We start from the raw sequence: 27,305 nt of genomic DNA on the forward strand, positions 1-27,305 counted from the left end.
ACTTTGATTTTGATATCTGCCATGATATGTCAGAACACATCAAAGAACAACAGAGTTAACCAGACAATCTTACCTGGGTGGCTATAAGATAGATCAGCTCCCCCAGGGTTGGTAAAAGGCACTGTTTTAACTTGCTGTTCCTGAAGTTTTCCCTAATTAATTCGGTTAAGAGAGTAACTGCCTGAAAAGAGAGGGGAAAAGTATATTATTTCATGTGTATCTCTTGGTTCTTTAGCCTATATGTAACAGGCAAGACACTCTACAAAATTCATCTTCCATTTTTAAGAACTGGTTTCGAAATTATTTTCAATATACGGGCCTTATTCCTGAAGGAAAAAAATAGTAACTCTCCCAGACGAAGATACAAATACACCCAGTGAAATAAACTTCCCAACCTACAGCACTTATCAGTTACTAAGCATTTTCACTATATCGCCAATCTTCTGTGAGAGAACCATTGCTTCTGTCTTTAAAGCCAGAAAACCTAGGCTGAGAGAGCTGCAGCAGCTTTGCCCCCATGCCATCCAGTCCACTTGGAAGCCAGAATCTGAACACAGATTTTCCCATGCCAGATCCCTAGGATGCTCCAGCACACCCCAGTTTGAAAAATTCTTACACTGCATGAAACTTTTAAATGATTCCTTCAGAAATACAAGTGGGGCAACATTATACCAACATTCCAGTATAATCCACTTTGAAATTCGGCAGCATGTTTTATCAGATCTAGTTAATTTCCTAGGCCTCATGCTGAGAAAATCCCATGTGCTCCATGCCAGAATGTATACCCCAGAACACAGGCTAATCAAATGATACTGTGACCATGAAGTAGGGTATAATGGTTTCAGAATGATACATACAGAATGAGATGGGAAAAAAATGTTTATAAATAGTGTGGAAGCATTGCTCTGAAACAGTGTGTGCAACTGAAAACATGGTGCACAAACAAGATGATTTCTTACTGTGACAAGATATAAGTTTTTAAATTGAACATATATCAAACATTAGGGAGCTTCCCTGGTGGCACAGTAGTTGAGAGTCCGCCTGCCGATGCAGGGGACACGGGTTCATGCCCCGGTCCGGGAAGATCCCACATGCTGAGGAGCGGCTAGGCCCGTGAGCCATGGCCGCTGAGCCTGCACGTCCGGAGCCTGTGTTCCGCAACCGGAGAGGTCACAACAGTGAGAGGCCCGCATACAGAAAAAAAAAAAAAAAAAAAAAAATTACGTCGTACAACTAAAACTAATACAATATTATATGTCAATTATATCTCACATTAAAAATTAATTAAGGCTTCCCTGTTGGAGCAGTGGTTAAGAATCCGCCTGCCAATTCAGGGGACACGGGTTCCAGCACTGGTCTGGGAAGATCCCACATGCCACGAAGCAACTAAGCCTGTGAGCCACAACTACTGAGCCTGTGCTCTAGAGCCTGCAAGCCACAACTACTGAGCTCACGTGCCACAACTACTGAAGGCTGCGCGCCTAGAGCCCGTGCTCCACAACAAGAGAAGCCACGGCAATGAGAAGCCCGTGCGCCGCAACAAAGAGTAGCCCTCACTCACCACAACTAGAGGAAAAAACCAGTGCACAACAACGAAGACCCAATGCAGACAAAAATAAATAAACAAAAATTAAAATAAATTTTTTTAAAAATTAAAAAGTTTTGAAACTGAGCACTTAAAAACTTTCAGAGCAATTCGACGATGCTACAACATTCCAGCATGTAATCACCGGTCCCGTATTGTAAAACAAGAGTGTGGACAAGTTAGAGTTGCACATCAGGGAGCTACACAACAATCATGAACGGGAGGAACACTTGTTGATGTGGGTTTTTCTGAACAGCTTTATTGAGTTACAACTGACCTACAATGTGCTGCATTTTTTTTTTTTTTTTTGGCCATCCGTGAGGCTTGCAGGATCTTAGTTCCCTGACCAGGGATTGAACCCAGGTCCACGGCAGTGAAAGTGCCGACTCCTAACCACTGGACCGCCAGGGAATTCCCAGAGCTGCGTATATTTAAAGTGTACAATTCGATATGTTTGACATACGCACGTCCCAGTGAAATCACCACCACAATCAAGATAGCAACACCCCCAAGTGTTTCCTCAAGTTCCCTTGGTCCCTCCATTTCACTACCTTTCTCTCCTCCCACTGATTTACTTTCTGTCATTACTTGGCATTTTCTAGAGTTTACATTAATGGAATCATATACTATGTATTCTTATTTGTCTGGCCTCTTTCACTTAGCATAATGCATTTGAGATTCTTCCATGTTGTTATGTTTATATATAGTTCATTCTTTTTCGTTGCTGAGTAGTATTCCCCTATACACGGATACCACCTTGTGTAACTCCCACCACGCACTGCCTTATACACAGTGAATCCCCCATATAAAGTGGCTGAGGAGGAAAAAGGAATCATATATATCACATCAGCCCTTGCAGGTCACTTCTGCACACAGTCTTCCTTTTCTTTCAACCTGTACTGATCATCCACTAGTATTACCGTGAACCCGTCTGAAATTAAACAAAGTTCAGCCTTTTCTTTTTACCAACAAAAACAGCAATTTGTCACCAGCATACCTATCATAAAAGAATGGATAAAGGAAGGATTCTAAAGAGAAAGGAAATGATTTTTTTAAAAAAAAATAGAACCTTGGAAAATCAGGAAGGAAGCAGAAACATGGTAGGCAAAATTACAGGTAAATACAATAGGCTTTCCGCCTCCTATTAAGTTTTCTAAATTATGTTGGATGGTTGAAGTAAATGTTAGGAAAATGCTTGATTTGGTTCTAAATGTATTTAGAGGAGATATATATATATATATATATATATATATATATGTATTTGTGTGTATGTGTGTGTGTGGTACGCGGGCCTCTCACTGCTGTGGCCTCTCCCGTCCCGTTGTGGAGCACAGGCTCCAGACGCGCAGGCTCAGCGGCCATGGCTCATGGGCCCAGTCGCTCCGCGGCATGTGGGATCTTCCTGGACCGGGGCACGAACCCCTTTCCCCTGCATCGGCAGGTGGACTCTCAACCACTGCGCCACCAGGGAAGCCCAGAGGATATATTTAAGACAACTATATAAAAATGAGGGAGGTTAAATGTTGAAAAGGGAGGTAAGTTTTCTATACTTCACTTGAATGGGTAAAATGATGACACCACTAGACTGATAAGTTATGTATAATATAAATATAAACAATGTTGTTTTTTTAAAAATCGAAGACATGCTAAATAAATGAAGAGATGTACTTGTGTGTGTGTGTGTGTGTGTGTGTGTATTTTATTTTCTGTACAATATGATGTTTTGACATCTTAAAAAAACCTTTCTGGCTGGGGGAGAGAATGACCCTACCCTCCAAGAGCCAGCCAATTCTTAGAGGTAGCAAAGGCCCAGGAGAGCATGTCGTTAGTATGCAAACTCGCCCATCCAGAGGCATACCTCCTCTATCTGGCCCTTATATCTCAGGAGGCAATATTCTTCTGCCTTCATCATCCCAGGACCAGGTACCACGAAACGAGAGACTCTTCCTATAGCCCAAAGCCTGCTGAAATTATTCAGACTAGCCAATTCTAAGGTGTTTATCCTGCCTCGCCTTTCCCATGGAAACCCCAATAAAGGCTATGGCTTAAGCACTCCCCTTTTCTGCCTCCTGACCACCTTGTTGTTTTTCCATATGGCCCTGTATGCCATGCCTGTCTCTAGGACCTGTAAACATAACAAACTTTATTTTCCTGAGCCTCTCCTCTCTCTCCTCTTGTGGCCACTCCTGACTGACCATCTCATAAATGAATACAAAAAGGAGATATACTATGTTCATATACAGTAAGACTCACGGTAAAGATGTCAATTTCCCCCAAACTGATAGCTTGGTTTATTGAAATTCCTAGCAAGATTTTTTTGTAGATATTAATAAGATTATCCTACAATTCATGTGGAAAGCAGAAGTATCAGAAGAGCCGAAACAATTTTGAAAAAGTAGAATAAGGTGGTTGAAACTGTTCCACCTGATTTCAAGACTTATTATACAGCTACAGTAATCAAGACTGTGTGGCATCGTCAGAGAAACAGGCACTCAGATCAATGGACCAGAACAGAGAATCCAGAACTAGCTCCATACAAGTATGGCCCACTGATTTTTGACAAAGGTGCAAAGGCAATACAACAGAGAGAAGACAATCTTTTCACGAAATGTTGCTGGGGCAACTGGCTCTCCACAGGAAAAACAAAAAGGAAACCTCAACCTAAGTCATCTGACATTTTATACAAAATATCAACTCAAAATGGATCATGGATTCAAATGTAAAACAGAAAATGAGAAGTAAAAAAATAAGATAAAGTCTTCAGAATCTAGGTAAAGAGTAGATTTGATACCAAAAGCACAGAGACATTGTACCAAAGAAGCTATACAACTGGAAGATAAGCACATGAAAAGATGTTCAACATCACTGGCTATTAGGGAAATATAAATTAAAACCACAATGAGATATCACTACACACCTATCCGAATCGCAAAAATAAAATAGAGTGACAACACCACCTGCTGCTGACGATGGAGAGAAACTGGATCACTCATACCATTGTTGGTGGGGATGTAAAATGGTACAGGCAGGCTGGAAAATAGTTTGGCAGTTTCTCTAAAACAACAAATGAACCACTAAACATGCAGCTACCAGAGAACCCAGAAACTCATCAGCATTTATCCCAGAGAAATGAAGACTTTCATCCACATAAAAATCTGTACATCAATTTTACAACAGCTTTATTTGTAACTAACCAAACTGGAAATAATCCAGGTACCTTTCATCAGGTAAATGGTTAAATAAACCGTGGTACAGCCATACTAAGGAATACTATTAAGCAATAAAAAGTAACAAACTGTTGGGACTTCCTCTGGCAGTCTAGTGGTTGGGACTTCGCCTACCAATGCACGGGGCGCGGGTTCAATCCCTGGTCGGGGAGCTGGGGTCCCAAATGCTTCGCAGCCAGAGGGCCATGACATAAAACAGAAGCAATGTTGTAACAGGTTCAGTAAACACTTTAAAAATGGTCCACATCGAAAAAAATCATTTAAAATAAAAAAGTAACAAACTGTTAACACGTGCAACAACCAGCCTGAATAGCCAGAGAATTACGTGAAGTGAAAAAAAGCCAACTCTGAAAGGTTACAGACCATACAGTTTCATTCATACATCCTCAAAATGACAGAAGTACAGAAATGGAGAATAGATTAGTGGTCACCAGGGGTTGGAAGGAGGGGCATGAGACAGAGGGAAGAGGGTGTGGTTATAAAGGGCAATAAGGGTGATCCTTGTGGGGATGAAACTGTTCTCTTCATTAACTATCTCAGCGTCAATATTCTGGTTGTGATATTGCACAATAGTTCTCCAAGATGTCACTATCGGGGAAAACTGAATGAAGTATACCCAGTGTCTCTCTGTACTATTTCTTACAACTGCATGTGAATCTACAATTATCTCAAACTAAAAGGTTTAATTCTTTTCAAGTCAACCTCATATTAAATTCAAAATCCAGATCCAACTTTCTGCTTCACAAAATTCATAGCAGGGACATATAGCCTTTCTCCATTTCATCATCCACTGGAATTTTGTATCAGTAAGCATCACAGGAAACTAGCAACATTTTAATACTGCAGACCCTTAAAGAAATAAAACTGAACTGCCTCCAGCATAAAAGAAATTGCTTTGGAGCTCAGTGTCTTGTAAACTGACAAACATCATATAATCTATGCCAGTAATTCCACAGCAACATGACATCTCACTTGCAAAACTTAACTTTGAATAACACTAAACAATACACAACAAATAGTTTCCCTGCAATGTTATCTGTATAGATTTTCCACTTGTTCTATAAAAATTTAAAGAAATATTAATATTAAAAAGGAAAACTGTAAGACTAATTAATAAAAAAAACCACATAAATGACAAATACCAAGCAGAAAATTAAGATTTTATTGACCTAAGTATGACATTCAAACATGCCAATACTAAACAGAAAAAGGTAAACGAGATTGTTTAATTATTCTTCCAACTCAGAAATCCAAGTAATACGTGGATATTGTTCTTATGCATGTTTGCCCTATAGTCTGTAAAAATCTGCCTGGACTTGGGACTTCCCTGATGGCACAGTGGTTAAAAATCCACCTGCCAATGCAGGGGAGGGGACATGGGTTTGAGTCCTGTTCCGGGAAAATCCCACACGCTGAGGAGCAACTAAGCCCGTGCACCACCACCTACTGAGCCCGCATGCCACAACTACTGAAGCCTGCGCTCCGCAACAAGAGAAGCCACCGCAATGAGAAGCCCACGCACCACAACGAAGAGTAGCCCCCGCTCTCTGCAACTAGAGAAAGCCCTTGTGTAGCAACAAAGACCCAGTGCAACCAAAAATAAATTTATAAAAAAAAAATTTGCCTGGCCTTCTAACATTGAAACTGAAAGAGATAAAAAAAAATGGGATACTCAAGTACTATGCTACTATTGTGTGCATTTTTGAAAAACCTAAGGAAAACGAGGGGGTTGGTGGGGGGACCCTTATTTCTAGTATCATTATGCTTTGAGGCATATCTACACCATCACTGGTTCTATTACCCTAGTAGAAACTATCCTTCTGCAACCACTGGCATGATGGGTTGCTTGATTATTTCTAATAATAACTTAAGATTGTAATGCTATTTCCTAAACTATTTTGAAATCAAAACCCATTTTACAACAACTTTGACAAAGTGAAGCCAGGCCTCTTTTGGCTTTATCTGAAATCATCAGATTGACATTAAAAGGTCAAATGTGCTTCAATCTCACATACCCTGGACTGAGCCTCTTAGGCAGAAAGACAGGAAGATGATGAAGTAAGAAGTTTTGCAGTTATAAAACTAATATTCTGAACTTGCAGAAAGAGTTTGCTTGCTCTTGACTCTCAAATTATAGTTTTTAAATGTCCATGTTAACGGGTATACAATTAACAGCTACAAATAGAAACTGAATTAAACTCCAGACCCAGTGTTTTATTAGGCCAAAGGGACATTTTTGAAATCCTATACAACTATTCCCAAAGGGAGATACAGCAGCAGCCATCACAACAACATAGTCTTTAAAATTAGACACTATTCAGTATTCCTCCCTAATCCCTGAAGTAAGAGGCACTCCATAATCTCAAATGAACAGAGAATTCCAATTGATACCACTGTGCCCAGCCCTTTTCTTTCTTAGAACACCATTTTCAATGTCCCAAACACAGCTTGGGCACATAAAAGAAGGGCCCCATAATTCTTTCTTCAATTTTATTTTATTAAATCTTAGATTTCTTTGGGTATTGCATTTCAGATCTGTAGACTTGAAACTTCAAGTTCTCATTTTCACAAGTGTTGGTTTAAAAAGTGTGAGAGAGGGCTTCCCTGGTGGTGCAGTGGTTGCGAGTCCGCCTGCCGATGCAGGGGACACGGGTTCGTGCCCCGATCTGGGAGGGTCCCACATGCCACGGAGGCTGGGCCCGTGAGCCATGGCCGCTGAGCCCGTGCGTCTGCAGCCTGTGCTCCGCAACGGGAGAGGCCACAGCAGTGAGAGGCCCGCATTCCCCCAACCCAAAAAAAAAAAAAAAAAAAAAAGTGTGAGAGAGAGAAAACACACTAGACAGATAAGAGAAGGCTGAAGAGGCAGGAACAGAAAGATGGTAACTTGTTTGAAGAGAAAAAAATTCTGTATCTAATAACTAAAAATGTTGTTGCAATGTGACAACACTGTAAGAAGTTCTCTTTGGTGATGTCTGGATATCAAAGTTTTAACATTGGCGTCTATACGAAAAGACAACCCTCAGAATGGGAGAAAATATTTGCAAACGAAGCAGCTGACAAAGGATTAATCTCCAATATATACAAGCAGCTCATGCAGCTCAAAAAAAAAAAAAAAACCCAATCCAAAAATGAGCAGAAGACCTAAATAGACATTTCTCCAAAGAGGATATACAGATTGCCAACAAACACATGAAAGGATGCTCAACATCATTAATCATTAGAGAAATGCAAATCAAAACTACAATGAGGTATCACCTCATACCAGTCAGAATGGCCAGCATCAAAAAATCTACAAACAATAAATGCTGGAGAGGGTGTGGAGAAAGGGGAGCCCTCTTGCACTGTTGGTGGGAATGTAAATTGATACAGCCACTATGGAGAACAGTACGGAGGTTCCTTAAAAAACTAAAAATAGAACTACCATATGACCCAGCGGTCCCACTACTGGGCACATACCCAGAGAAAACCATAATTCAAAAAGAGTCATGTATCACAATGTTCATTGCAGCACTATTTACAATAGCCAGGACATGGAAGCAACCTAAGTGTCCATTGACAGATAAACAGATAAAGAAGATGTGGCACATATATACAACGGAATATTACTCAGCCATAAAAAGAAACGAAAATTGAATTATTTGTAGTGAGGGGGATGGATCTAGAGTCTGTCATACAGAGTGAAGTAAGTCAGAAAGAGAAAAACAAATACCGTACGCTAACACAAATATAAGAAATCCTAAAAAAAAAAAAAAAAAAAAAAAATGGTTCAGAAGAACCCAGGGGCAGGACAGGAATAAAGATGCAGACATAGAGAATGGACTTGCAGACACAGGGAGGGGGAAGGGTAAGCTGTGACAAAGTGAGAGAGTAGCATTGGCATATATACACTACAAAATGTAAAATAGATAGCTAATGGGAAGCAGCTGCACAGCACAGAGAGATCAGCTTGGTGCTTTGTGACCACCTATAGGGGTAGGATAGGGAGGGTGGGAGGGAGATGCAAGACAGAGGGGATATGGGGATATATGTATACATACAGCTGATTCTCTTTGTTATACAGGAGAAACTAACACACCATTGTAAAGCAATTATACTCCAAAAAGATGTTAAAAAAAAAAATAGCGTCTATGGATGTAACCTTTAATCCCTAATTCTCTGCATGTTAATTGGGTAACTACGTCCAAATTGGCAACGAACTCCTAAAAGTTAATAATCAGGGAGAAGAAGTAAGGACTGCTACCTTGTCACTTCCCTGTCAAGGCCTAAATGTAAACAAACAACCTGTAACTGGTGGATTTTTTTCTCTTAAAGATTATGAACTGTCAGGAAAAGCAAATAAAATGCATAGTAGATTTCTCAGTCTTTTACAGCCATAGAAAAAGTTTGGAAGCAGTAGGTACCCAAACTTTATCAAATTCCTGGATTTTTTTTTTAATTAGATGTCAACAAATTTCAACTGCAAAAGAATGTGTCATTTTTTTGGTCAACAGTTACCCAACCCCTCTTCCTAACATCACCCAACTTCCTTTTGAAGAAATACCTCTCCTGTACTGTGCTTGGTCTGTGGGATGGCAAAGCAGGCACTGTGTGGCAAGCCCTCCAAAACATGGAACCTGCAAGGGCCCCTGGCTCCCTTCAGAAACATCTTTCCTCCCACAGCCAAAGCTCTTGTCAGAAATCTGAACCTTGAGTCGGATGACAGAGAATAAAGGAACAGCTGAAGTTCACTCATTCCTTCTAACAATGGTCCCAAGCAAGACTCCAAGAGGGTCCTGCTCCAAAGGCCCTCTGGAGCTCCCAGGTCCTGACTGTTCCAGACCTCCTCTTGGAGTCTCTGACCTTGCTCATTTCCCCTACTAAATACCCTTTATGCTTAAGTTAGGCAGAGTCAACCTGCAAAAGTGGTAAACAGTACTTGCGCTGTCCAGTTCCCCTCCCTTCCTGGACACACAAAAATACTTCCCAGCTCCCCTACAGTTAGGTGGGGCCATGTGAGTAGTTCTGACCCATTGGCTGGGTAGAAATGATATATGTACACCTACGTGCAAATTTTCCCCACTCTATTCCCCTGCCCCAGGAAACAAGAAAGCAACCTGCTGAATGGAGATGCCACATGAGCTGGTAGCAGCCTGGAATGCTGAGGTCAGCTGCCCTCAGAGCCACCTACGCCTGCAGCAAGAGAATTTTAAGCCTCTGAGATTTGGATGGTCTCCATTACCATATCATTAGCTAGTCATATCCTGACTGAGACAGAACGCTAATCATCCAATGCACAGAGACCACTCTAATTATACACAGGAATGATGAAGTTTTCCCATTTTAAAATAACCACTGACAAAACAAGTCAGTAAACTACTGCACCCATATCTTAGGGTAGAAGATCATTTGTGTGGCAGCTAAGATCTGCCATCAACATTTATATCACGGAACTGACACCAGTGTCGCAAAGCACCAATCACCAGAAAAGCTGTGAATAAGAAGTATTCTGATAAATCTTGCCATACAGGTTAAGAAATTCAATGTCAAACTGCAATAAATCTGTAATAAAGCTGTAGTTCAAAACCTGATTAATCATTAAAATTCTTTTGTCCATTTCTGGCAGATGGCAGACAAAATATCCTAAAGATTCCTCCCATGGAAAGTAATTGTAAAATGCCAGATAAAATATTTTTAAATAGATTTATAAAATGCATAGCTGAACTGGCAAGAAATTAAGGAAATCTCAAAGACAGAAACTTAAAAAATATTCAAACAGAAAGAAAACAAGAAAATAAACAGGTAAGCATTCAAGACACTTTAACCCTGCAGGCATGTGGGTGAATCTTTGTGACCTTGAAATGATCTTTTGAAATGGAACAAGACACAAAACTCTGGGGCTTACCCATGGTGTGCTATCACATAGGAAACCATTCACATTAAGTTGGTACCCCAAGGATGTACGAATAAGAAGTGAACCAGACTGCAAGAGAGGGCAGTAAGGAACCTCAAGACCTTGGTACTGAATGAAGCGGTGGGAAAAAAAAAAAAAAATTTTCCCTGAGAATCAAAACAAAGCAGGTCTGCAAGGCTTCCCTGGTGGCACAGTGGTTAAGGATCCACCTGCTAATGCAGGGGACAGGAGTCCGAGCCCTGGTCCAGAAAGATCCCACATGCTGAGGGGCAAGTAAGCCTGTGTGCCGCAACTACCGAGGCTGCGCTCCAGAGCCCGCGTGCCACAACTACTGCAGCCCGTGCGCCTAGAGCCTGTGCTCCACAACAAGAGAAGACACCGCAATGAGAAGCCCGCACACCACGACGAAGAGTAGCCCCCTCTCACAACTAGAGAAAGCCTGCGCTCAGCAACAAAGATCCGATGCAGCCAAAACTAAACAAAATAAATTAATTTTTTTAAAAAAGCAGGTCTGCAGCCCACAGTCACAATGCCTCTCACCTTGGAGGCCAGAGGTTCAAACACTTGGGAGTTTCCTAGTTTGACCAACTGAAATGTGGCCTTAATGATGGCCTTTAATTAACGAGGTCAAAATGCTAGGATTTCACCAGCATACTGCAGAGCACCGGTTCTCAAATTTTAGTATGCAACGGAATCACTGAAGAATCTGTAATAACACAGAATGCTGGGCCCTGCCCTCAGAGCTTCTCATGCAGTGGGCCTGGGGTGTGCACTAAGAACGTGCAACTCTAAGGAGCTGCCAAGAGATGCTAATGCTGATGGCCTCAACCACACTGAGAATCACTACAGCGGGGACTCCAGTGTCTGCACATTCAAATCACCTGTGAAGCCTTAAAAACTACAGCTATCTGCATCCACTCCCAGAGATTCTAGTTTAACTGGTCTGGGGTATAGCCGGGACATGAGAATTTTTAAAGCCCCCCGGGAGTTCTTATGAGCCACTAAAGTTGAGAACCACTGCTACAGAGGACAGAGTCTGAAAGCTCATGGAACTGGACACATTGGAATGGTTCTGCAAAGTGCAATCTGCCCAGCCATCCCCCCTAAACCACCCCTCCTGGGAGGGCCTAAGAAACATGCCTTGGTGGCGGGGGGCGCCAGCGCCTCTGAGCAGCTCTGCAGCGGGATCCTTTATAGGTCCAAAACGACAGTGGGAAGACACACTGACGATGGAATTGGGTTCTCTGATCACAGAGGGAGCAAAGGAATTTAGGGATAGCAAAGACCAATGGCAGCACTTAACTGTACAAGTGCCACAGTGAATCACAGGGCAATTTGGTGATCAGAGTATTCTGACCCATTAGAATCTGAGACAGTGGTAAACTGACCATCAAATCAGCCTACAAAGGTGATATTTGACATATAGCAAGAAAATGTCTGGGTCTATTTGGGCAGAGACCTAACAAAAATCCCCGTAACAAGGACTCACAGCCTCTTATCCAGATCCCACGCCCAAGCTGGTTCACAGACCCAGAGCTCCCGGACTAAGGTGAAGTCCCCTTGAAAGAGACGCCTACAAATCGGCCACAGGTAAATGCTGTGAATCTGTCCCAGCACTCTGCTTCCCCAGAGGGTCCTCAGCCATTTACCATGACTGAGCATTGGGGAAAGGGAAATGCTCAGACTCTCTGAACTTATTAGATACTGGCTCTGAGAGGGTTGACCTCTGAAGCCCTAAGGTGCCACTATACTCCAGGAGTCAGAGGAGGAGCTTATTAAGGCCAGAGGCTGCGTGGAGTCTTAACCAAATCCATCTCACATCTGTCCAGTGGGCCCACACACCTAGCCCTGGTTATTTTCCTAGCCCTAGAACATACAGTAAAAAAAGATACTAATTAGCAGGATTCCCACAACAGATCCCTATTTAGAGTAGGAAGGACCAAAGTGGCAGCAACTAGAACTAGAATACCTACCCTGCCTGCCCACCTGATGACAGTAAACCAAAAGCAAATCATATCCATGGAGATCAAAGATTAGGGATCAGTGCCATTAAAGACTTGAGAGGTGTCGGGGCAGTGATTTCTACCACATGCCCATTTAACTTCCTGTTAGGCCAGTGCACAATCCACTTGGGTCATGCAGAATGACTACAGCTTCTGCAAATCTAATCAGGTGACGATGCTGGTTGTAGCTATAATTTCAGATATGGCATCTTTACAGAAGCAAATCAATACAGCCCCTGGCACTTTCTTTTCTATTCCAATCAGTAAAAAAAAAAAAAAAAAAAAAAAAAAAATCAAAAGTTGTTTCTACTTACTGAATTGCCCCTATATCAAGTCTCCCACTCTGTCATAATGCAGTCCAGAGGGACCCTGATCATCTTGGTGCTCTGTGGGACAACATGCTATTATTCCATTACACCGATATTATGATAACTGGACCTAGTGAGCAGCACCCTAACCCTGCCAAAAGTTCACGGTCTATTAACATTGGTGAAGTTCCTAGGAATCCAGTGGTCTTGGAGCATGTGATAACATTCCTTCTAAAGTGAGACAGAATTTGCTACACCTGGCGCTACCCACCAAAATTAGGAGGTCCAATGATTAGCGAGCCCATCTGGATTTTAGAGGCTCCAACCATTTAGTGATCCTTGATAAGGCTGCCAGTTTTGAGAGGGGCCCAAGAAGGAGTTCTGCGGCAGTTCCAAGCTCGTCTGCCAGACCCAGCAGACGTATTGCTGTCAGAACTGACTGTGGCAGAGAAGAATGCTATAGAAAGCCCGTGGCAAGTCCCTGTAGCTGAATTATAGCACAGATGCCCCAGATTTGGGAATAAGTCTTGCCCTCCCCTCTGCCAACCGCCATTCTCCATTTGAAAAGCCATTCCTGCCTTGCTGCTGGGCCCTGGCTGAGGCTGAATGCCTGCCTCCAGATACTTCGGGTCCTGATCCGCCCATCATGAACTGGATGTTACCATAAAGTTGGTTGTGCACAGTAGCATTTTATTTTAAAACTGAAAAGGTACATATGAGCCCAAGCCAAGCAGATTCACTCATTCACATTCCATATGCAGGCAGCTTGGACTCCCATGGTATCTTTTGCCACTGCTCAGCTGCCTCTCCCTTCCTCAGCCCATCCCCGTGACTTTCTAGGGAGTTCTACATTTCCTCCCTGCCAGGACGAAAAAGCATAAACAGACTTGGTGCACACATGGATCTGCATGGTACGTCGGCACCAGTACAAAGCGGATGGCCACTTCAGCGCAATCCCACACCAAGGTGGCCCAGAAGGACAAGGGTGAAAGGAAATCCTCTGAGCGGGCAGAACTTTGTTTATGGTAAATGTACATGCACTGCCCAGAGAGACATGGACTTAGGGAGGCATCTATACCAACTCAGAAAGCAGTAGTTAATAGGCTTGCCAGGGGGTCAAATACTTAGAAAGAAAACAACTGTACTAAAAAAAAAAAAAAAAAAAAAAAAAAGTCTGGGGGAGAGAGGTATAGATGGGCTGGCTCTTGGAATGTCAACAGAGTATAAAGACATTCTCAGCCCACCCATATAAATGCCCACAAGAGGGCATCAGCAGTCAGCTGGAAGAGCAGAACCATCCCGCGATGCCGGGCAGCATCTTTCACCAGCTACACTGGTGCTCTTCAACGAGGCCATGTACAAAGAACATGGGGACAAGGATGGAGGCAATGCATAGTCTCAACAACATGGGCTTCCACTCCCCAAGGCTGACCTGGCTACTGCCACTGCTGGGTGCCCAACCTGCCATGAACAGGGGCCAATACTGAGCCATGATACAGCTCCATTCCCTGCAGGGCCCGGCCAGCAGCAGGTTGACTACACTGGAAGCCTCTGATCATGGAGGGGACAGCACTGTGCCCTCCCAGGAAGAGATGCCCATTCCAGGTATGCAACAGCCATCCTTGCCCCTGCACTTGTGCCAACTCCACCATCCATGGTCCTGCCCCTTTCAATCAGCCTCCCAAATGCATCTACTCTGGGCTCCAGGAACCACATTCATCCCAACCCACTTTTTCTTTTCCTTTTTTTTTTTTTTTTTTTGTTTGGTCACACCACACACACAGCATTCGGGATCCTAGTTCCCTGGCCAGGGATTGAACCCAGGCCACAGCAGTGAAAGTGCCAAGTCCTAACCGCTGGTCCGCCAGGGAATTCCCCCCAACCCACTTATTCTTTTGGGACCGAAAGGTGAGAACAATTCTACCATTACCAACCCTGGAAAATGGCACCATCCCCTGTACTCAGTCACCCCTCTGTAAATAAACCATCACTGAGTTATCCCAATTTGAGTGTGCCACAGGTTAGGGAGGGTGAATGATAGTCCCCTTTGAAAAGCTTCACTTTCCAGTTTTTCCTTATCACCTTGTGAAATCAATTAATACTGAAAATGACAGGTTCACCCCAATAGCTGGACTCATCCTTTCCGCCTTGGAAAAGAAGAGTGGAACCCCATATCGTACACTTAGACTGACCAATGAATAAGTTGTCAGGTTTCATTGTGAGCAACGGCCTTTTAAGCCTTCACAAACTACTGGCTTTATAGTTTTGAGTTAGTCTTACTCAAATTTTTAAAAAGGGAAAGAAACTGCTTGGAATCACCAGGGACACAGAATTCATGTCATCTCAGTATCAGAGAATCAGCCTCTGCATCCCACCTCTTGACTACTCATCAAGTATCGATGTACATGGATGGCAACTGGGTGGCAGAGGCTATGGAGAGGGGTGCAAAGTAGACACTGGCAGCCTGCAGAGACCTCCAGAGAGAATCTACCTACGACGACAGGAAAAGGAATGCTGTCCCAACACGTGTCTTTTTACCAACATAGGGTACTATAGTCACAACTCTTGGCAGCCATACCAGAAAGAGATGCATATACCCTCTTTCCACTCTTCTCTGCTTCCTTCTGGCAACCACAAACTAAACCTGACACAGACAGAGGAAGGGGCCATTCCAGGCAAAAGAAACAAAGCCAGACATATATTCCAGGTATGGCCACACGGTGGCAGGTCCCCTCTTCTGTATCTAATGTAAGCATCTACTGGGGGGCAAAGGATATATATATATACATATATATTTATTGAGGGTTAAATGACATTTTACTTGGGAAGAGCAGAAGATAATCATGCTCACGACATAAATGTTTTCTTAAGAGGTCAAGTTACCATTGTCCTTTATTAAAATTCTTTTTGATGTATAATAATTGAAAAGTTATGGCACAAAGACATAGCTCCAATACTGTAGTTCTGAGCTTGCTATATACAACTAGTATTATTTACTTGTCACTATATTCTTAATGTCATCTTTTCCACATTCCTCAAATAGAAATATAAGGGAAGCTCATTTTTAAATTGCATTTTTCTGCTTCAGGAATCAGCTCTGATTTTGTGTTCTCTGCAATTCTTTCCAAAACCAATTCTCTTCCCATGTTTCTTTCATCTAACAGAAAATTAAATGTGATGCTTTGCTAGGTTCCCAAGGATTACTAAATTATATCACATTCAAATATATAAGCCTCACAACTGCTGTCCTAAAAATATTATAACAAAGGTATGTTCATAGCCAAGGTAAAATGAGCATAAAAATTAGAGCAGAAAACACAGAGGCTGAAAATTGTTCTTACAAGATGTCACGTAAGAAATTAAATGAATTCTATCACTATAAGAAATTAGGAAGCATGCCTTTTAAATATTCTTTGATGTGAGATGTTTAATTTGTATGCAAAAGTGATTCAAATATGGCAATTCCCCAAACGATATGCACTTCAGCATCATGGCTTAATATAATAAACCCAGAACGTTTCACTTCGTTCTACACAAAGGTTTGAATATTATTCAACACCTGCTTTATTATTTAACAAACTTGTCTCTCATGCTGTCCAAAAAGTAACAGAAAAAGAAGTTTGTTTAGCAGAAAGGTACAAGGGCAAATTCACTGAAACTAACAATGAGGGAGAATTATAAAAGAGAATCAGTCCCAGCTCAGGCCCTCAAACAAGCCAGAAATGGTCACACAGTGCCTGGTGTGAAAGATGGCGTCTTAACAGCCCCTCAGCACAGAAACTGCTGAGGATGCTACACTGAGGCAGCAGTGGGATACAAAGCACCCTGTGGGGCCATTTGATACCTGTGAAAAGTGGGGGGAAATATAAGCCTAACAAGGTGGAGGTAGTTTTTTCAGGAACGCACCTAGCACCATTTTCACAAATTGCCATCAACAAGAAAATCCTGCTCAAATGCAGGTTTTAGAAAGAAAAGTATTCACAAAAACATGGTTAACTAATTCATTAAGAGCTCTTCCCACCGGCAACATTTTGACTAGCACTCTGTGTGTGGTTGTAACACAAACCCTCACACAAGCGGCACTGTTGCTAAGCGAGTCCTTATGGTGGGCCACATTTATCAATAGCACTTTATCCAAAGGAGAGAGAGATCGTCTTCCCTGAGATTTAGGTGGAAAACCTACATCTCTCTATGCTTCCTGTTGACCCGCCAAACAGCAAGCATCCTGAGCCGGTGTATTCTGAGGCTAGGTGAGGCTGCGTTCCTCCTCACTCCGGCTGACACTCTCAGAGCCTCTCTCCTGACCAAGGACCTGTGATTCTGAGTCTCCCATCATCTTATCACACTGTCCTCTCCTCAGTGCCCTTGGCTACTGACCCCCCTGCTCACGCTTCTTGTCCACTGAGGACACGGGCTCCTTCTTGGCTCACCACCTTCCTCCCCACCTATACTCCTGTCCTTGCTTTCAGCCAAGTGCATGTCCCCATGAGAGACACACTGGAACCCCCTGACCACACAACAGTCCCTTGAGCTCATCACTTGGTCCCTTGACCTATTTCTCTACCCCAACTCATCCACAGTCACACACAGAACCCTCACAGTATCCCCAATACTTCTCCAATTCAGACACCCTCTCACCTTCACTCACACCTCTCTCAAGCTTCCTTATTCAAAGCCCTTCAGCAAGATTCCTTTAAACATCCAAGCCAATGAACCCACCACCTTCTCACAGTCTTTCTTTACATGCTTTCCTACATAGACTGGGTTCTGAACAGAAAAGACCTAAAACTGTAAGGCCTTAGGCAAGAGGGTTTGGAAATGACCACTCTCTCCCCTCAACAGACTCAAGTCCTCCCTTGATTAAAGACCCAACTATCTTCTGGAGAACATCACACAACTAGGCAGACTGTGATAAACAATTTAAGGTGAAACAAACCAAACTTGGTTTCTGAGCAGCTTTATTCTCTTTCCCAATCTCTGAAATGACAACTTCGAATCTTCTCCTCCACCTCTTTCTGGTGGTGACCTTGAGGTACTCCATTGTCAGAAGCCATTAGATACAAGATCCCTCATTCTCCCACCACCAAACCATACCCCCCACTCTACCTCCATTTATTAATCCTATCTTCCTGTGACAGTGAATTGTATCCCTTCTGATTTAAGGCCAATTACCCTGTTACCATTCATGCTATGTTGCCTGTCTTGTACCTTCTCATAAAGCTAAGTAAACGTGATGTTGAGTAAATATAAACATATATCAATGTATATACTGTTACATATGTGTATACACACACACACACACACACACACAAATATATGGGCGGGGTGGCAGTTGAATTCACCAATGAACTCATAGAAGCCCAGAGCTGTTTGGGCGGAAGGTTTTTTATTAATGTATTCACAGACAGGGTTCTCCAAATTTTTCTGTCTTCTATCAGTTCCAGAAAGTTGTGTTATTCTGACAACTTGTCTATTTAAGCTGTCAACTAAGTAGGCATAAAGCTATTCAGATTACCCCCTTAGTAACCTGAGTGCTGGATCTACTCCCTTGCTGTCTCCCTTTTAGTCCTGACCTGGCTTATTTGTATTTTCTCTTTATTTTCTTTTGATCAATTTGGCTACAAGCTTAATAAGTTTAAGTTATCAACATATGAACTACCGGTTGTACTGGTTTTTATATACTGTTACTTTTCCAGTTCATTGATTTCAGCTCTAATTTTTTAGTATTTCCTTTACTTTAATTGCACTGGGTTGAATTTGCTTTCCTTTTCCTAAACTTCTTGTTTTAAATAAATTTATTTATTTTATTTATTTATTTTTGTCTGCATTGGGTCTTTGTTGCTGCACGCGGACTTTCTCTAGTCGCGGTGAGCGAGGGCTACTCTTCATTGTGGTGCACTGTCTTCTCATTGCAGTGGCTTCTCTTGTTGCAGAGCACGGGCTCTAGGTGCGCCGGCTTCAGTAGTTGTGGCACGCAGGCTCAGCAGTTGTGGCTCGGGGGCTCTAGAGCACAGGCTCAGTAGTTGTGGCACACGGGCTTAGTTGCTCTGCAGCATGTGGGATCTTCCCAGACCGGGGTTCGAACCCGTGTCCCCTGCATTGGCAGGTGGATTCTTAACCACTGCGCCACCAGGGAAGCCCTAAATTTCCTAAATTGGAACTTAGAACATTCTTTATTTCTCAAATAGTGGTTCTCAAAGTACAGTCCTGGAACCAGAAGCAGAACAAAGTCATCTAGGAATTTATTAAGATACAAATTATTGTACCCCACTCCAGACCTACTGAATGAGAAACTCTGTAGGTGAGGTCCAACAATCTGCATTCTAACAAACCTTCCAGGCAACTGGGATATGTGTTAGGCTTTTCATAGCTAGTGCTCTACTCTTAACATTTAAAGCTGTGGACTACTTCCCTCTCACTCCCACTTTAACAGCATCACAAAACTCTTGACATGTTAGGCATCCATTATCATTCAGTTTAAAATTTACCTAAATCCTCTTCAGAGTTTTTCATTAACACAGGAGTTACTGTTGGTGGAAATGTAAACTGGTACAGCCACTATGGAGGAGAGTATGGAGGGTGCTTGAAAAACTAAAATTAGAGTTACCAATATGATCCAGCAATCCCACTCCTGGGCGTGTATCTGGAGAAAACTAATTCGAAAAGACACATGCAGCACTACTACAATTCACTGCAGAACTGCTTACAATAGCCAAGACATGGAAACTACCTAAATGTCCATCAACAGAAGAATGGATAAAGAAGATGTGGAATGTGTATACAATGGAATATTACTCAGCCATAAAAAAAGAATGAAATAATGCCATTTGCAGCAACAGAGATGGACCTAGAGATGATCATACTAAGTGAAAGACAGATGATACCGCTCAAACATGGAATTTTTAAAAAAGATACAAATGAACTTATTTGCAAAACAGAAATAGACCCAAAGACATAGAAAACAAACTTATGCTTACCAAAGGGGAAAGGGGCGGGGGATAATTTAGGAGTCTGGGACTAGCAATATATACACTCCTACATATAAAATAGATAACCAACAAGGACCAGTACAGCACAGGGAACTATACTCAATATTTTGTAATAACCTATAAAAGAATCTGACAAAGAATAGATATATATTATGTATAACTGAATCACTGTGCTGTACACCTGAAACAAGTGTCAATCAACTATACTTCAATAAAAATAAATAAATCATGAAACTGATGAAAAAAGAGGAAAAAAAAACATGAGTTACCTTAAAAGTATTTTGCTTAATTTCTAAATATTTGAGAGATTTTCTAGATTTCCTCTTATTAACTTCTAAATTTCATCATCGTCAGAGAATATATTCTAAATGATTTTAATCCTTTGTTAAGATATGTTTTATGGCTGACAATACGGTCTTAGTGAATATTCAGTGTTCATTTAAAATGAATGTAAATATTTTACAGTTGTTCAAATTAGCATTCTATAAACGTCAATTATTTCAATTTCATTCATACCATTCAAGTCGTCTGTATTCTGACTTTGTCTTGTTTAAAAATTATCCAACAATAATAACAGATTTGTCTACTTCTTTTAGTTCTGTCAATTTTCCCTTCATTTATTTTAAAGTGCTCTGGGGCTTGGCTTCCCTAGTGGCGCAGTGGTTGAGAGTCCGCCTGCCGATGCAGGGCACACGGGTTCGTGCCCCGGTCCGGGAAGATCCCACATGCCACGGAGCGGCTGGGCCCGTGAGCCATGGCCGCTGAGCCTGCGCGTCCGGAGCCTGTGCTCCGCAACGGGAGAGGCCGCAGCAGTGAGAGGCCCGCGTACAGCAAAAAAAAAAAAAAAAAAAAAAAAAAAAGTGCTCTTGGTTGGTGCCTACAAATTCAGGATTGTTCATGTTTTCTAATAAATGGAAACTCTCATTATTAAACACCCATCTTTATCTCTAGTGTAACTCCCTTAGTATATACTTTGTTATTAACATAGCCATGCAGCTTTGTTTTCAGTGTTTCCATGGTATATCTTTTTCCATGTTGTTAGTCTATCTTCATGTTTAAAGTATGGCTTATGTAACTGCATATAGCTAGGCTTCTCTTTCTTATCCAGTATGACAATCTGTGCCTTTTGACTCAAGTATCTAGGCCACTGAACTTTAATGTAATTATTAATGTGGTATGGTTTAAGTCTATCATCTTGCTATTTGCTTTCTATTTGTCCCATTTGATCTTTCTCCATTTAATCCTCCTTTCCCAACTTATTTTTTTTAATGGAGAAACAGCAACGTTTTAATCTTGATTTGGTAATAAATTTGGAAAGACATTGTATACTAATTGGATTTCTTATTAAAATTTTAATCAAAGAAAAATTTCTTTTATATCAATATGGGCCTGTAAAATGTTTTTTTAACATCTTTATTGGAGTCTAATTGCTTTACAATGGTGTGTTAGTTTCTGCTTTACAACAAAGTGAATCAGTTATACATATACATATGTTCCCATATCTCTTCCCTCCCAACTTATTTTTTTTTTTTTTTTTTTTTTTTTGGTATGCGGGCCTCCCACTGCCGCGGCCTCTCCCGTTGCGGAGCACAGGCTCCGGACGCGCAGGCCCAGCGGCCACGGCCCACGGGCCTAGCCGCTCCGCGGCATGTGGGATCCTCCCGGACCGGGGCACGAACCCGCGTCTCCTGCATCGGCAGGCGGACTCTCAACCACTGCGCCACCAGGGAAGCCCCCCAACTTATTTTTGATTATTAATTTAGAATTGCATTTCATTTCTTCTACTGACCAAATTAACTATAGCTTGTTTTGTTTTGTTTTGTTTTTCCCAGTACGCGGGCCTCTCACTGCTGTGGCCTCTCCGGTTGCGGAGCACAGGCTCCGGACACGCAGGCTCAGCGGCCATGGCTCACGGGCCCAGCCGCTCCACAGCACGTGGGATCTTCCCAGACCGGGGCACGAACCCGCGTCCCCTGCATCAGCAGGTGGACTCTCAACCACTGCGCCACCAGGGAAGCCCTATAGCTCTTTGTTTACTTTTTTACTGGATACTCTTCAGGTTATGATAGCATCCGTTAAGTAATCACATTTCACCTTAAATCAACATTACCTATTTCACATACAATGCAAAAACACATACAATGTGTACATACAACATAATATACACATAAAATATAGAATGAGATAGAAAAGAATTTTTGATGGGATCATTGTTGAAATTTTTCCAAAAGTTTCTGAGGTCCTTGGCTAACTTGGAGGCTGTGTGTGTGCGTTGAGTGAAACTCCCTGGACCCCAGCAGAAAGCAGTGAGTGAGAGGTCAAAGAGGAGCAGAAATTTCAACAGTTGCTCAGTGCTGCAGAAATAGAGTTTGGAGGTCAAGTCCCACCAAGGTAAGTGGTGGGACTCAGTTCCTTGATCCAGGAAAACTGTTGGGTTCTACTTGAACTCTGTTCCCCTGTGTGAACTCAGAGCACCTGCCTGAAGATAAGCCAGTTAAAAACACAGCTCACACAGCTTCCTTTCTTTCAAGTTGTGTGTCCCCTCTAGCTTCTACCTACTTCCGTTTTATATTCTGTCCAGATTCATTATCATTATTGGCAGAAGCTTCTCAACCATTACCAGAACCAGAACTCCAACCCAGGTCTGATTTTTATGTTAATTCCTCAGTTGGGAAGAAGTATAAATGCATACTCCAAACATTAATGAATTCAAAAAACTGTGGTTACAAACTTATATGAAAACTTTTTTTAACCTTTCTAGAGCTGAAGATAAAATCAACAAGCTTGCTTGTTATCTCCCAGTGTAGATAAATGGATTGCTCCTTTTTTTATTCTCCCTGCAAAATTCACCTTTTACTACAGGGATAGCTCTTCAAGAGTCTCAGTTCCAACTGTCACTGGGGAACCTAAGGCCTCATCTACTCTTCTTAGGTTCTACCAGATCTCAAAATTAACAGCAATAACCACTACCCTACCCTGCCTCAGAGAGCCTCAAAGTCTTACCATTTCAGATTTCACCTCCCCATTTCTGACTTTTGAGAATTTCCCTTTCTTGTGCATCTAAGTATTTTACAAATCTTTTTGTTACATTTCATCCTGCATTTCTAGATATTTATTTTGCTGTGGGAGGGTTTCCAGGTAATCTAAGTAGCTAAGTTGTCATAATTAGAAAACCAAAACTTTCCCTTGTGGTCCCAGTGGCTAAGACTCCGTGCTCCCAATGCAGGGGGCCAGGGTTTGATCCCTGGTCAGGGAACTAGATCATGCCGCACCTGAAGACCCCATGTGCCACAACTAAGACCCGGCTCAGACAAATAAATAAATAATAAATAAATAAATGAAATATTTTTTTAAAAAGAAAACCATATGTTATTTTATAATTGGAAAAAAGCATAATAAATGCTACATGGGGAAAACTCTAGGTAAAAACAATTTCATTTATGTACATAAAATATGTACATTCCCAAAAACAATTTCATTTATGTACATAAAATATGTACATCCCCAAAAGTGCAACAAGTATCATTTGCTCTTCAAAAATGCTATAAGTTGGAAATGAGGACTGTGGAAAATAAGAACCATGACTGAGCATGCCATGTGCTGTTGTTGTTCCTGTAATGAAAAGCTACAGCATGCAAGGCACCGGGACAGCGGAGGAAGTGGTACAATTGTGCAGCTTAATAGAGAACAAGAGCCCAAAGTGGAGCATGCTACACCACAACCTCTAAAACAGATGCCAGAACAGACAATTGTCCCTAAATACAGTTCATCATGTCCTGTGTTTAGAGTTCCACAAGTACACAGTGTTCAGAGAGAACTAAGTTGAATAATGCTTCACATCACCATATATCTACTGCTTAACATAAAGTTCAAGTCTAAAACCAATTCAGTAGGAGGCTGAATAACAGAGTGTCAATATTCTTAAATCAAGAATTCAGAGAAGATTTCATCTTTTGAGCAACTAAATCACAAGATGTGATTATCCTACCAAAAAAAAAATTAGGACATAAAAAGCGAAATAAATTTGAAAATTAGATGAATTTCAAAACAGCAATGGCAATAATAATGTTGCATAGCACGATGAACTTAGTAAATTAATCTGTTGAAAATGAAATGAGAAAAACGCAACGGCAATTAACGACAGCTAATACATTGATTAACATGTCATGAACTAACTAAAATTGTGCATTTCAATTTAGAAAAAGGTTAAAACAAGCGAGTTACAATCCATATAACTTTTCAAATTATTTTCTTATTGTATACTTAACTTGGCACTGAAAGTGGCACTGCAAAGGAAAAAGATGTAACTTCACAATGGAGATATATAGCGTCACCTCTTCAATCAAGTGATCCAAGTTAAGTACAATTAATAGGGTACAAACACCATATGCTTCCTGATATGACAAAATATGAAGCACCCAACATCACCTATGATATAGTCGTACAAAAAAAAAAAACAAAAAAACAAAAAAACTTTAACCTGAATCTAATCAAGCCTCCAAACCTAATTTACAGTTTATAGAAATGTAGGGACTAGAAAATCAAGTTTCATGATACTAAGAAAAAGTAGACAAATGTGGAACATTCTACAAGACAACTGGCTTGGGCTTTTAAAGAACTCAATGTCATGGGGGGGAAATGGGGAGATAAATCCAGAAGAAATATTAGCAAAAAGAATCCAACAGTGCATTATAAAGATGTTACTACATCATGACTCAAGTCATGATTTTACTTTGAAAAGCGCTAGGGTGGTTTAATTTTAGAATTGCCATTGATATAATCCACCTATTAACAGAGATAGGAATAAAACCCATACAATCACCTCTATAGATATCATATAACCAATTCAATACTCATTCATGTTAAAAATAAAGAACTTGGTAGATACTAATTTAACGTGATTTTATACCAAGTATTAATGAGAATACAAATCAATGAAAATTCTCTTTCATTGGTGAAAGGATTTTAAGTTTATACAACTCTTTTGGAAAACAGTTTAGATTACCCTCTAAAGTTGAACATACACATACCCTATGACCTAGCAATTCTAACTCCTAGCTTTCTCTAACAGAAAGTTCACATAAGTGCATTAAAATGTTTTTACAAGATTTATTTATAATAGCCAAATATGGCAAACAACCCAAATGTCCATCACTAGTGGTGTGACACTGTAATGAAAAGGAACTACAGACACCTAAAACAAGGATGAATTTCACACACATGACATGTAACAAAATAAGCCAGGTACCAAAGAATATAATTCAATTTAAATAAAATTCAAAAACAGGCAAAATAATCACAGTACCAAAAGGTATGGCAGCAGATAACTTTAGAGCAAAAGGAGAGACTAGCAATCGAGACAGGGCACAAGGGGCGTGCTGGTGAGCTGGCAATGTTTTATCTCTTGAACCAGTGGCAGCTTCCTGGGTTTTCACTTTGTGACAATTCAGTGAGCATGAAATTTATGTTTTGTACACATTTCTGTATATTTGTAACTTTTCAGTAAAAAAAAAAAAAAAAAAAAGCATTACCATCTTTGATCCAAAAAGAAAGCACAAAGCAATCCCTAAATCTCTAATGCCAAAATATGTAATACAAATTGAAAAATATATATAATTATATATCATACTGGTGACAGAAGTAAAAAGTGAAGAATTATTTGGATTGACCTGAAAACTCAGTATTTTGACTGTATATCTCACCTAGTGGATTGTATCCCAAGGACCAAAAACAACCAAAACAAAACAAAAATATCTTAAACAGCCCTTTGTAGTTTTACTGTCAGTAATAACATGGTTATTATTTTTAAACTATTTATTCTAAACTATAGATTAAAGAAAATAGGCATGTTAATGTCATTAGCAGCTAAGACTTTCAGGTTATGAGAAATTAAAATTTTAAATAAAAAGGTAAAAAACATAATTTTAAATGTGAACTGGAAGTAAAGGTATGAATGAACTTGTGACTTTTCTCTTTAAGAAATATTTCCTAGCTCTCACCGTGAAAAGTTCTAAAAGAAACGACAATCCCAGCAGCAGTGAGCACCCCTACCCAGACCGCATTCTCGAAGCACCATTTTCAGCTAAAATTAAACAAGGTTCCTTATAGAACTGACTTCAGGACTAGGGCTGACTCTTCCCAAGAATTGTGAAATCTTGTTGACAGAAAGCAAGTAAGTTATCAGTAAAATCAGTAGCAGGCTCATGTAGAAAGTAGAGAGGAGCAAACTAGAACGGTCTCCCATTGACCTGAGATGGAACAACTTAAGCATCCAAAAGACTAATGACTGCAACAGACTGAAGTAAACATACATATGTAAATCCATAATTTCTTAATATAAAGAAAATCTCACTGGACAGATTAAGGCTACTAAGGCACCAACTTATTATTCTGAATATTGGTCTATAAAGGGCAACAATCATTTATCCTGCCTTTGCTAAACAAACTATAGTTTAGGATAACCAATTAGCTGATATGGGAAAGCTCTTATGTAAGGAAAACTCCCAGCTGTAAATGAGAAAGGAATTACAGAATGAGAAAATTATCATTTTTGCAACCCTAAAGGACTAATACAACTAAGCAATGATCATCAATGGATGCTAAAACTACTAAGTATGAGAGTGATGGGAAAGTTCAGAATCACAGGGCTGACCACACCTGAAGCCAGTGAGCAACCACAACATCAGTAATAAGGAGGCAACCAGACATTATTATACACACCTCCTTATGAGGCAACAGGAAATACACAGCACCAGGTAGGAAGAATTCCTACCCTTCCTCCATAAAGCAACTTGAATCTAATCAAGGCTCTACACCTAACTAGCAATTCACAGGAAATACAGGTGAGAGAGAACCATGGCACCAAAAGGACAGAAGAAAGTTCCCAACATTCCAGCTTTGGCTAAAACAAATGACAATTTGTCTTCGATAAATGAATGGCACTAAAAAATAATAGGGAAATGTTTGAAATTAAGGGACTTAAAAGTCAACGTTACCTAAATGCAACATAGGACCTTGTTTCAATCCTGGTTCAAAGATAAAACACAAAATGACATGTATGAGGGACTTCCCTGGTGGTCCAGTGGTTAAGAATCTGCCTTCCAATGCAGGGGACACTAATTCAATCCCTGGTCAGAGAACTAAGATCCCACATGCCATGAGGCAACTAAGCCTGTGTGCTGCAACTACTGAGCCTGCACGCTCTGGAGCCCACGAGCCACAACTAGAGAGAAGTCCATGCGCCGCAACAAAGAGCCCACATGCCACAACTAAGACACGATGCAAAAAAAAAAAAAAAAAAAAA

The 27,305-nt window shown here is 41.0% G+C and overlaps 1 protein-coding gene across 4 annotated transcripts in view; it reads right to left on the reverse strand.

Annotated features, from left to right (window-relative positions):
• ULK4 (unc-51 like kinase 4) overlaps positions 1 to 27,305 on the reverse strand; it is a 559,443-nt gene that overhangs the window by 467,024 nt on the left and 65,114 nt on the right. For all 4 annotated transcript variants that reach the window (XR_010842631.1, XR_010842632.1, XM_059075830.2 and 1 more), the window contains exon 18: positions 74 to 181. Coding sequence is in view for 2 of the 4 variants with exons in the window: in XM_059075830.2 (XP_058931813.1) it covers positions 74 to 181 (108 nt within the window). In the remaining 2 variants the exon portion in view is untranslated. The remainder of the gene's footprint in view (positions 1 to 73; positions 182 to 27,305) is intronic.

The sequence above is a fragment of the Kogia breviceps genome, chromosome 10 (assembly GCF_026419965.1).
Source record: "Kogia breviceps isolate mKogBre1 chromosome 10, mKogBre1 haplotype 1, whole genome shotgun sequence".
Classification (NCBI taxonomy): Eukaryota; Metazoa; Chordata; class Mammalia; order Artiodactyla; family Physeteridae; genus Kogia; species Kogia breviceps.